Genomic DNA, 13,041 nt, shown 5'->3' on the forward strand with positions numbered 1-13,041 from the left:
TGATAAGTCAAATAACCATTATAACACCACAAATTAATTATTATTATTTATTAATCATAAAATTTTAAAATTAAAATATTATTATGCATCATCTAATTATAACAATCATAACATCAAATATTTCAAAGCATGAATGAAAGTTAATTAAAAAAGAATAAAGGTTCTTATCTTTCCTCGACTATCCTCTTCTCGAAATATCGAGGAGCCCAAAATATGATATTCTCAAAAGGTAAATAATAATTTAATTTTTATTTTTAATTTATTTTCATAAATAAAGATAGAAATATAATATTTATTTATTATGATTCACATATAAAAATAGAATATAAACTATTTAATTTTAAAAATCATAACATTCACTAGGAAATAAATCAATTAATAATTTAATTGATTGATAAAATTAAACTCATCGATGTGATTAATGAAATCAATCCATCATTACCTTAACCATAATACATAAACAAGAAAAATAATAATTTAAATAAAAAATAAGTAATATATTTTAAAAGAGAGAAATTATGGTGATTACAATACTCGTCTGCTCTTCATTAGTTAATAATTCTCTTTCTGCTGCGATCTCTACTCTTTTCCATTCTTTACGAAAAAGGAAGGAAGATAAAAAGGAAAAAAAAATCTTATCTTTCCTACTGTTGTTGCGTTCACGGACCGACTTTGTGCAGCTCACCCTCCTCCCTTATTGTAGAGTGGAGTATAAATAAATATCCCGCCTCCTGCCCCCATCCTCAGGCTCTTTGTTTGTTGGAATCTTTCCGTTCCATTCCTCTTTCGCTCTAGAGTTCTATATCCTGTGAGGGGGGCTCGTTTCTTGGTACAAGGAAGTGTCATGTCTTTCAAAGGATAACAACACCCTTTTTATCTTCTTCTTATTCTGCTACTTCTTCTTCTTTCTTCTTGTGTTGTTAGTCATGGGCTGCGTTCTTCTCTGTCATCGCTGTTGTAATTGATATCTCTCATACAATCACTGCTTCGTCTTCCAGTTTTGTGAAATAGTGGTCGCATTTAGCGTGATTTTGCACTTGCATTTGCTTCTGCGGTTTCTGAACAGTAGTTAGCCATTCTTTCCAAGTAAAACCCTCTTCTTTTTTTTTTTTGTACTGAATTTTCTGGGGATACGTATAAAAGGAGTTGAGATTCGAGTGACATGTAGTCGCTTCAATTCCATTTTCTTTTCTTTTTTTTTCGATTCTTATCCTCATCAATTCTATTTGTTCCTCGCTTTGCATCAAACTGATTCATACCCCTCAACAAAAGACGATATGGAACTGCGCTGGATCTTTTGCTTCTTTCTTCTGGCATCCTCACTGTATGGTCATGTCTCCGGCAAGGAATGCACCAACATTCCTACTCAATTATCCTCTCACACGGTTCGTGCTCAGCTTATGTCCACCACCAACCAAACTTGGAAGGCGCAGATGCTCTCTTATTACCACCTAAACCCTACCGATGAGTCGGCATGGATGGATTTGCGACCAAGAAAGCTACGGAACAAGGAGGCTCCGATGGAGGAGTTTGACTGGCTGATGCTCTACCGAAGCATGAAGGGTTTCGGTGGGGTTAATATGCGGCAGCAAGGAAGAAATTTCCTTGATGAAGTGTCTCTCCATGATGTCCGCCTCGACCCGGATTCCATGTATGGACGAGCCAAGCAGACTAATCTGGAGTACCTGTTACTTCTTGATGTCGACCGACTGGTTTGGAACTTTAGGCATCAAGCTGGTCTTCCAGCTCCTGGTGAACCTTATGGAGGATGGGAGGGGCCAAATGTGGAGCTTAGAGGTCATTTCGTGGGTTAGTGACTTCTTCTTTTTTTTATTAGGAATTACCCATGCTGACCGCTTGCCTTTTGCGAACTAATAATGTTCTGTTATCATAGTTCGCGGATAAACTATTTTGTGCCTGTTTTTCTCATTAATTTGTTTGGGTTAAAGTCATTTGTTGGTTGATGTATATTTGGTCTTCGTGAGTAAACATCTCACATTGATGTTATGTACTCATAAGTAGTTGATGAGTCACTGAAGAGTGCTTCCTTTTGCTATCAATATTTCAGGGGGTAAAATACTTGAAAGAATTGTGACCCTTCCCTCCTCTAGTTTTCACTTTGGGTCTCTCGAACATCTGCAGTCATTTCCACATTGTTCGTTTCTTTGTGGTGGATTGAATTTTCTCTCGTTGTTCCTCAACTTGAAAGAACTTTTTTTTACTGCCTTATATGTGGTAAAACTAAGATGTTTTTTGAAGATGCCATGCAGCAATCATTGCTTTCTATCCTATGACCTCCCTGTGGCATGTCTTTCATGGTTGGGCATCAAATTTTCATGAACTCTTCCTTTCTTGTTAATCTCTTCATCAGTCAAGCCTTTTGGTGATACCTTTTCTGTTTCTTTTTAGATTGACATGGTCAGGTTCTGACAGTTCTATTGTATCTCAGACAACAGAAATGATTTTTTTTTTTAAATTTGTACTTGTTGATGCTTAAAGAAACAGAGCATATTTATATCACCTTACTGCTACCACCCAAATGGCATGGTGGTTAAACTATCCGGAAAGCCTCCTTTTGGTTATCATGGCATTATTGTTTAAAGATTTGCCACTGACACATTAGCACAATTATATATGACACTTTATGTGAGATTAGAAATTGGTTCACTAGTGCCATGATTAACTTGAATGGTTTTAATACATCTTCCCTAGTAACTTTTTGTAATCTTTCATGGTGTACATTATACATAGGTTCATTTCGAATATGTTTAGCTCAATACCTAACTTCGAGTATTATTACAAGTAAAAGAGACTTGTAATTGACGTATGTTTTCCTCTATTTATAGTGTATATAAACTTAAATGTAGCTTAAATTTGATTGTTTATCAGACATCATAAGATAGCAAATCAATGGTTTCCAATTATGGTTCATTGTGCATCTAATTTAAAAACTACAAACATGAACCACTCTAGTTATGCATAGTTGTCTTCTATTTAAAAACTACAAACGTGAACCCTGATTGCCATATTTAATATATCTGCAAGTTACGGCCCATTAAGTTGCTATTACATGTTTTGCGTTTCATTTGATTGAGCATTTAAATACAAGGTTATGTGGCGTCAGACACATTGGAGCTATTTATCATGACCTTATCTATCAAGTTACCCTGGCATTGAAGGAACATTCAGATTCCCTACAGTAAGGGATACATGGATTAATTATGGAAAAGTCATGATCATAATCGATTAATCATTTGAAGTTAATCTGACTACTTATTTCTTGTTTCTATCATGGTTGTGTGATTGTTAACCATCATGTTCTCATGTGACCGCACTTGTATGTTAGTTCCTCCTTGCTTCATATTAAGTATATTGTTAAGGATCCTCCACTTGCATTTTCCAAATCACGAGTTTTTCTTTGCTTAGTTCTTATTAGAAAATTTTGGTGAAATTGGTCTGGGGTAGTGAGAAAGGAAACATGACCCTTAGTCTCTCTAATTGTGCTGCCGTTCACTGAGCTAACTACCGGAGATAGCTACAGATCTATTAAGGCTATCACACATGTAGCGGAATGACAACTTTTTGTCATTTTTGTTTAAACTGCCCCTGGAAGCTTAGTTGATGATTATGTTGTTGTCATCTCTATTTTGTTGTGTTTGAAATCAGAACAATAGTCTATGGTACTTCTTGTCATGTTGCAGGCCACTACATGAGTGCCTCTGCTCAGATGTGGGCTAGTTCACATAATCAAACCCTATATGAAAAAATGTCATCAGTAGTTGATGCACTTTATGACTGCCAGAAGAAAGTAGGCACAGGATATCTTTCTGCTTTTCCTCCTGAATTTTTTGATCGCTTTGAAGCCATAAAAAGTGTTTGGGCTCCATACTACACCGTTCATAAGGTAATCTATCTTGATACTTGATTACTAAGGAAAGCTACTGTGACATTTATGCCTACGTCTTCATCTTTAAATTTACTCTATAATAACTAATGCTGATTCATGAGCAGATCATGGCTGGCCTTCTTGATCAATATATATTAGCTAGCAATGTCAAAGCATTGCAAATGGTGGTGGGGATGGCTGATTACTTTGGCAACCGTGTTAAGAATGTCATACTCAAATACAGTATAGAAAGACATTGGACGTCCCTCAATGAAGAAACTGGTGGGATGAATGATGTTCTTTACAGGCTGTACAGTATTACGGTAAATTATTCTTTGAACTGCTACATACTTATTCCAATCATGTAGTCTGAAGTATGGTAATTTCTACACAGCTTTTTCATCTTGATCGATTATACTTGGCTTTTTTACTACTCATTTTACCATTAGCAGACAGCTTGATGGATTATACTTGGTTTTTTTTACCAAAAAACAATACTACATTTTTTTTTGTTTTCTTTATGTACAAGAAGTTATTCCATTAATTCACATTGTAGGTTTGCTTAAAGCAATAAGAAGTGTACCATTTGTTTGATAATTTGTATGCAATATATCTGAATATATCCAGGTTACTGAAGCAATTTCACTATGCTACAATCTATATCTGGTTATTCAGGCACCCACGTTAACACTTATTCTTCTAAGTTTGTATCTTAATACATGATGAACATGGATTATTTTTAGGAAAAAATCACTTTTTTGTTGTTTTTATAGGCTTATAGTTTCATGCAGTTTACTGGATCTAGGTGGTCTGAACTTACAAGAAATTTAGCTGGAAAGAAGCTCATGTAGAGTGGGGAATAATGGTCGAACTGTTTAAAGCATTAATAAAGATAATTTTAGTACCCATTGCTTCGCTAGCTAGACTGAAGTTTCTAAAGCTTTTAGTTATGTGCTCTTAAGCTACATGGAACCCTTTTTTTCAGTTGATCAAAATCACTATAGAGATGTGACTTTTAGACAAGTCTGTCATTGTCATGTAGGTAAAATTTAATATGAAGTTACAGCTCCCATTTTCTAGTACTTCTACATAATGTCTGGCTCAAAAACAGCTTCATAGAGCAATTGTAGTGAAAGCTTCAGAAGAATTTCAATACTGACAATTTGTAATAATAATTTGTTACCTGCATTTAGAGTCAATCTGTGGACATCTAATTTATTTCTGAGGATCTTGGAGAAAAAACTAAATCAAATTCTTGTTTGAAATTAATGCAGAATGATCCAAAGCATGTGGTATTGGCTCATCTTTTTGACAAACCATGTTTTCTTGGTTTGCTTGCAGTGCAGGTAATCATTCTTTACATCTTTTTGCCTCCATATTAGTTTGTGTATCTTCTTTTTGTTTCACTAGCAGTAAACTTGATTCAAATTGAAAACAGGGTTTCAATTTGATTTTTGCCCCAGTTTTTTGTCACATGATATGAGATACATACTCTTTTGAACTCTGCTTGTGTCATGAAAGATTAACATTAATATATAGATATTTTGATAGACTAATAATGCCTTTTCTGATACCTCTGTTATTGAGCTTATATTTATATTTCTTCATAAGTTTCTTTTTTACTGTCTAATATCAATCACCCAAGCCCATAACACTCTATACCCAACACTAACTGTATATCTACCACCATATTAGTTGCTTCAAATCAACGTATACATTTATTTTGACATGGAATATGATATTCAAACTATCATATCTGGAACAAGACATTGTATCTTCAGAATTGGATTTGTCACTGTCCTATTTTAAACAGCCTAATCTATAGCATTCTATCTCCAATTCAAACTCATTGTATATCTGTCAGGAGAAGAATATGCTGCAGACAAACTGACACGATAATTTCTTGGAACAATGTGGAACTGTTGCAATCAAGGTTATAAAGATGACATAATGGAAGGATATTTTATTTTTAAAAAAATAAAGGGTGTTTTCAGTCAACAAATTGTAAATAACATGCAAATCGAGATAAACAAGTGTAAGATTTATGGTAGTCCTTGTAGTGATCTTTTTATACAAAACTTCTCTTCTTCCCTTGTCCAACAAATTCTTCTCTGTCTATACCTTTTCAAATGTCATCAGTAATGCTATAATCTAGATGCCAAAGAATATGACCAGATCCATTCATGAAGGCATCTTATGCAACAGGTCTCAGTTGTGTTAATCACAAAATGTGATGATTAACATACATTAGTTAACCAACAGCAAGTGTTTTATGGTGATGAACAGTAGTTGCAAAGTGCAAAATCCATTGTATAAACAATGATAGTTTCACCATCCTTGTGATCTGTAATGCTAAGGAAGCTAACTCTTTCATACTTCTGATTACAGGCCGATAGCCTTTCTGGTTTCCATTCAAATACACATATCCCAGTTGTTATAGGAGCACAAATGCGATATGAGATCACGGGTGATCCACTTTACAAGGTAAAATTTATAATTGACATTTGAGTATAGACTTTAGTGGTGTGTAGATCATTAATCATTTAATTGATTGACACTTTTCGATTGACATTAGCAACTTATTAGCCGAGCTGAATTATTTCCATGAGTATGTTCTCCACTCTCTTCATTGGAAGAGTAGTATTCTGTCTGTTGCTCTGTACCTGGTTTCAATGACCGTACTATACAGGGTTACTTCTGATGTTATTGCATTCAAGAAAGCACTTGTTGCTATATTTGGAATTTCACATTCACAGCTGCATGATTAGCACATAATTCTTTTACCTGAATTGCTTACCAGAACTGTAATTTTTGGATGAACGAAACACATCGGGTTAAATGCACTTGTGGAACCATGGATGCAAGGTAATGTTAAATCCATCTGCTTAGCAGTACCCTTTTGGCTGCCTTCAGTTAAAACTTTTAAGCCCATACCAAATAGGTCCTAATCTTGATTATTTACTTGTTGAAGTCCAGACTGGGTCTGACACAACCTGAATGTATTTGATGCAAGATTTATATAATCACTGAGTATGATAATATATATTCTTTAATTTTATGAGAGATACTTGAACCACAGTATTGAAGCCAAATGAGCCATTGATTATTAGTTTAGTCCTACTTCCTGCCCAAACTCCAAGATAGGCCTCTGGCCTAGAAATTGGCCCATCAGTTAAAGGCTTGTTTCAATTTTTAGAAGTGCTTCCATGCAATCCATCCTTTTCTCTTCTGGAAATTTAGATCTCAAAATTTCTCTTAGTATGTTGAATCACCTAGTGATAGACTTGATTAATTTTTTAGGAGATTGGTGCATTCTTTATGGACATCGTGAATTCTTCCCACAGCTATGCAACAGGAGGAACCTCTGTCAGTGAATTCTGGTAATAGAACTAGCAAAAGATTTTGTTCTTGTTTACAACCCTGATGTACATAATATATACTAAATTGTTCATGTGATGATGAATCCTGAAATTTCATGCCAGAAATATTAGCTTTACTGAGTGTTGATGCTTTGTAACGGTTTACAGACTGTTTTTACCTTAATATGCAGGTCTGACCCAAAACGTCTGGCAGATACACTAAGCACAGAAAACGAAGAATCTTGTACAACTTACAACATGCTTAAGGTGTGGCAATCTTGCTTTTGCTAGTACTACCACTAATATGTTTTTCAGAATATACAGTTATTTCTTTTACATTCGAAGTTCTTGCTTGAAATGACAAATACAAAAAGGTTAGGTAGAGGAGTTAGAGTTTACTTTAAGATGTTTAATTCATATAAAATAAATTGTCGGCATATTAAATTTCATCATTTTTCAAAAAAATTTGCATGCCTATCTTGCAGGTATCTCGAAACTTATTTAGATGGACGAAGGAGATGGCTTATGCTGATTATTATGAGAGAACATTGATGAATGGTGTGCTAAGCATTCAAAGAGGAAGGGAGCCTGGGGTGATGATTTACATGCTTCCGCAGGGCCCTGGACAGTCAAAGGCAAGGAGCTACCATGGGTGGGGAACAAAGTTTGATTCATTTTGGTGTTGTTATGGAACAGGTAGTGTAATGTTTCCTCTGGACCTTTCCGATTCCTAAGTTACCAGAAGTGGTATTTCAAGTCTTTGTGCTTTTGTAAATTTCCTAAGTTATCTATTTGGCAGTGACTACACGATCATAAATTCATAAAGTCTGCATTTGCATGTCAGATAGTAGTTTCTGAAAAATCTGAACTTGTCTTAGTTTCAACTGATCTTGCTGTGTATTTGTAATTCATTAGATGTGTATTTGCTTATGATCATCATGATCATTAGATGGCTGCATATGTATTTGCATATGATCATCTCTTTCCCTTTGCAGGAATAGAATCATTTTCAAAACTTGGAGATTCTATTTATTTTGAGGAGAAAGGGACTACACCAAGCCTTTATATAATACAGTATATATCAAGTTCTTTTAATTGGAGGTCTGCAGGGGTTGTACTCAGTCAGAAGACAAAATCTGTTTACTCATTTGACCCTCATCTCCAAATTTCGATAAGAATCTTGACTAACCAGGTACCAATCTTTTTACTGTGGATTATCAATGAGCTTGGCAGTTAAATATAGTCTGCTGAGCATACCCGTAAATGTTATTCTTATTTTTTAAGAATTATGCATTAATCAAGTTTCATGTTGTAAAAGCATTAAGTTTAGACCTTTGCTCGTTGGGTTCACTTCCACTGGCAAAGAATATCACAGAAGTTTTTTTAATGCCATGAGAATTAGTTTTTGATTGAGAGACATTATGAGTAACTTAGTTGACTTTTGTCTTACATTTTGTTTCCCACATGCACAGTCAACTAGTCAATCTTCAACTTTGAACCTGCGGATGCCATCTTGGACATCTTTAGATGGTGCAAATGTGACTCTGAATGATCAAAACCTGCCACTTCCATCTCCTGGTATGATATCTGTCCTTGTGTTATCTGAGATAGTCATCGTCATGGCTATTGATGTTTTTGCAAGAATCGATACGGACATTCATTGATAAAATGTAGTATGAAAGAAATTTGGCACCCCTGCTAGCTCTGTCAGTGTAAAAGAGCTTTGTCGTCATGCTTTTCTCGACACTGATATACGATTTTCATTTATGAAAAGGCAGAAGAAGTGTTTTAGATGCAAGCAACAATGAGACACTTGACTGCATCAAACCTTAGTTTCCAGTGGTTTTATTTCTTTGTATAACAAGTTCAGTAAACAATTGCAAAATAAGTCCAACTTTGCTACCTAATTTGATTTTCTAAATACCTGTCGATTTCTAAAGAAAGAAAAGAAAAACTAGAGATTGTTCTCACTACGTTGGTTGTTGGTTTTGTCATTCAAGCTTGCTAATACTTGTGTGTTTTGGTAGGAAACTTCCTGTGTGTTGCCAGAAATTGGACTTCAAATGACAACTTGACCCTTGCGCTGCCTCTCAAATTAAGGACGGAACCCATAAAAGGTCAGTGAGTATAAATTCCACAGAGTTCATTAGGTGCATTCATTACTCTTTTTTTTTTTTGGCTTCGACTGAAATCAAACTGGAAACGGTATACATGACATGACGATCTCACTTTTGATCTTGCTCCATAATTCTGGCAGATGATCGGCCGGAATACGGTTCTCTGCAGGCAGTTCTTTTTGGTCCTTACCTTCTTGCAGGCCTCACCAGTGGAGAGTGGGACATAAAGACATGGAATTCCAGCTCCATCGCGGATTGGATCACTGCGGTTCCAGCCTCGTATAATGGTCAGCTGGTGTCCCTCATCCAGGAGGCCAACGGGAAGATTTTGGTCTTCTCCAACTCGAACGGTTCGATAACGATGGAGGAGTGGCCGGCGGAAGGGACGAATTCAGCCGTCCATGCCACGTTCAGAGTCATCTTCCAAGACTCTAATCGCCCGCATTTCCTAGCTACCAAGAAGATGAAGACGGCGACGGCTCAGAATGATGCGACATTGGAGCCGTTTGATCTTCCGGGGATGGTGGTGGCGCATCAAGGGCCGAGCAATGGCCTCGCAGTCTCAACTGCTGCTACCGCAGATTCTATGTTCAGTGTGGTCCAAGGGTTGGATGGGAGACAGGACACGGTGTCCTTGGAGTCGAGCAGTCAGCGAGGGTGCTTCGTGTCCGGTGGAGTCGATTACTCGGCCGGAACCAAGGTTCGACTCATCTGCTCCTCGAACTCGGACGTGGCGTTCCGGCGGGCGGTCAGTTTCACTCCTGTTTCCGGGTTAAAGCAGTACAATCCCATCAGCTTCGTGGCAAAGGGAGCGAAGCAGAACTTTGTGCTGGAGCCATTGTTGAGCTTGAGAGACGAGACATACACCGTCTACTTCAACGTCGGAGCTTGAAACTCCAAGGCATGTTCAATAAGAAGAGCAACATCAGGGGGTTCATGCTCGTCCTCCATGTACCTCTAATTCGCACCGTTGATAGCGTTATTCTGGACAAAGAGGGGTACCATAAGATCCACTGGAACCAAGCCTAATGTTTTGGAGTCATTATTGGGTTGAAGAATAAGAACAGGAATTGGGAACTCCGACTCCAGCATATCTATCTGGCGAACCTATATTGTGTTCCTGCGGTTGTCGCTAATTATGGATTCAGTAGCTGTTTCGTCACAAATCTCTCTTGGATCCTTTCTTATATATATATATATATAATCATGAAATTTTGTAAAAGATTAGGAGCAATATAAAACTAAGTATACATTAAATTTCAGTTTAAAACAGAATCATTTGGAGACTAAATTATTTTTTCAATTCAATTATCAATATACATAGTTAAATAAGTAAAAAAAAGGAAAGGATAATTAGGTATCTAAGTGGATTACTTGTCATTAATTGCTATTACTCACGAAACGGAAGCAAATGGGGAATAAAGTGCCCAATAAAACTAAATAAAGATTAAATTATGATACCAAGTGAAGTCAAGGTATAATCCCAAACGATAAACAATCAAAAAATGTGACCCATTTGTCCTAAGAGAACTCGATATACATTAATTTTGTTATGCCCAAAGTCATTCTGCTGCCACAATTAGTCCTCTATGAGTTAGGAGAGAAGGTTAAAACAAACTAATCAAGCAAGATTTACAACAAATGTGATCATATACTTGATGTATTGCATCAACATAATAATACCTATAAAAAAATAAGGAACTAAGCTAGTTAAAGACTTCAAGATCAGAGTCACCTGCCTGAAGAATGGAAGAATGAACTCATTAGCTTCTTACGACTCAACTTGGAGTCTCTTAGTGATATACAACATCTTATCAGAACTGATCCAAACCATACTTTGGTTCAGCAGAAGCTAAGAAGATACATCCATGTATGTCAGTTGCTTATTGTAAAGGAAATAGATAAGTTATCAAATGTTGACTTTTTATGTGAAATATGATATCCTGAGTAATCAAAAAATGAAAGACATGTGTTGAATATAGTGTTTTTAATAAAGTTGTGCCAAAGATAATTTCTCTATTCCTCAAATCGTCAGGTTGGTTTACCTTTAAACATGAATCATTAAAGTTCATGGATTCATTTTTGATATACGATCAAATCAAGGTGGCACCCAAAGATGAGGAGCATCCATCATTCACTACTGGTCATGAAATATACTATTACAAGCTCATGCCATTTAGACTTGAGAATAATAGTTAATAAAATGAAGATCACTCCTATTTATTAGTCAAAAGCTAGAAAGCCTTCACCTATTTAGCTGACCTTAAGAAGACCTTCAATACAAGCAAAAGTTGAATCCCTCCAAATATGCATAAAGGGTTGGGCTGAGTAAATTTTTAAATTTTATAATTCATTAAAAGATGATCGATATCAACCTAAAAAATGTTAAGATCATCCTCAACATGAAATCTCCAACCTTAATGAAGGAAGTTCAGAGGCTAACTATAAAAATTATCACCCTCAATCAATTCATATTTAGAATAGGTGATGGGTGTCTATCCTTCTTTTAGGCACTCATGCATTCTAAGAAATTTTATTGGACTAAATAATATTATATAATCTTTAATTAATTAAAAAATATCTTAGCTTAACCCCTCAAGTTTCTAGATTTAGGTTTGATGAAGAGCTATATCTCAACCTCTAATGATTGGGTCAATAGTTAATTCCAACTTATTTAAAAAAACTGAAAAAGTTCATAGGCCAATTTGTTATGTTAATCATGTTTAAAGGATATGGAGCAATGTAACCCAAATTTTAAAAAATTATTGTATTCTTGATACTAGGTGTGAGATAACTTTGACCCAAAAATTCGCCCCAAAAAAAAGGTCCCTATCAAGTCTTAGGAAGTACTTTTCCTAAGCAAAGGATTCAGCTCCAACGTTAAGCATAGTGCAAGTATACATCAGTTTTAGTAAAATCTATACTTCATTGAAAGACAAAAAGTATATATATATATATATATATATATATATAGTAGCCTTTTACATTCCATTTGTAAAAAAGATAAACTCCTAATAACAAAAAGAAATAAAAATATATTTAGACAATTAGTGAGATGTAAAGGTACTCGAGCACTTTCACTACCTTAATGTCATCTACCACAACAATTATTTTAAACATGGAGATGTTGAGCTCTTCAACCCTTAGATTTTGGCACCCAATACTACTTGGCTAATATTTTGTTGAATCTCAGATTTTGATAATAAAATCAATTATCATTTGATTATATAATTCATATATTGAGATAAATGTACAGGATTAACTATGATGACAGTAAGACATGTAGCAGGTGTTGCGCTGGAGTCAAGACCAAGATCATGTTGGGTGTTGGGAAATCATGAGGGGGCGACATCATATGCGCAGCGGAAGAACAAGAAAACAAAAATCCCCGATTCCCAAAAAGATGTTCGTCGTCGTGCGAAGATTGGTGCACAAAAATCCGCGAAACATGAAACTACGTATAGATTGTGTTACCTAGGGAGATCGTATATCCCTGTTTCCTTACAGATCCTTAGGAGAGGGTGAAGGAGGTCAAGCGTCCTCCTCTCTAGCGGTGATCCACACAGCAGGGTTGCGACGACGCTCCTCAAGATTCCAAGCCTACTCTGAGGTGGAGAGGGAGAAGAGAATAGGAAAGGCAAGCAAAGGCTCTAGCCTATGAGGCTCTGAATCCCTCCTA

At 35.9% G+C, this 13,041-nt stretch overlaps 1 protein-coding gene across 1 annotated transcript; it reads left to right on the forward strand.

Moving 5' to 3' along the window:
- Positions 1 to 741: 741 nt before the first annotated feature.
- LOC135623352 (uncharacterized) lies at positions 742 to 10,442 on the forward strand. Its single transcript, XM_065126214.1, has 12 exons — positions 742 to 1,809; positions 3,702 to 3,904; positions 4,012 to 4,209; positions 5,161 to 5,232; positions 6,275 to 6,370; positions 7,187 to 7,266; positions 7,437 to 7,512; positions 7,731 to 7,941; positions 8,241 to 8,437; positions 8,718 to 8,823; positions 9,273 to 9,362; positions 9,503 to 10,442. Exons 1-12 carry the CDS (start codon positions 1,278 to 1,280, stop codon positions 10,252 to 10,254), a joined length of 2,613 nt encoding a protein of 870 aa, XP_064982286.1. The 5' UTR covers positions 742 to 1,277; the 3' UTR covers positions 10,255 to 10,442.
- Positions 10,443 to 13,041: the final 2,599 nt, after the last annotated feature.

This window comes from Musa acuminata, chromosome BXJ2-9 (genome assembly GCF_036884655.1).
Source record: "Musa acuminata AAA Group cultivar baxijiao chromosome BXJ2-9, Cavendish_Baxijiao_AAA, whole genome shotgun sequence".
In the NCBI taxonomy this organism is placed as follows: domain Eukaryota; kingdom Viridiplantae; phylum Streptophyta; class Magnoliopsida; order Zingiberales; family Musaceae; genus Musa; species Musa acuminata.

What these genes read in the sequence shown, in the direction of transcription:
- LOC135623352 (XM_065126214.1), top strand. Translation starts at nt 1,278, where the DNA reads ATGGAACTGCGCTGGATCTTTTGCTTCTTTCTTCTGGCATCCTCACTG. An exon ending in TTGGTTTGCTTGCAGTGCAG is followed by an intron (nt 5,233 to 6,274) that starts GTAATCATTCTT and finishes TTCTGATTACAG; the next exon opens with GCCGATAGCCTTTCTGGTTT. An exon ending in CCTGCCACTTCCATCTCCTG is followed by an intron (nt 8,824 to 9,272) that starts GTATGATATCTG and finishes GTGTTTTGGTAG; the next exon opens with GAAACTTCCTGTGTGTTGCC.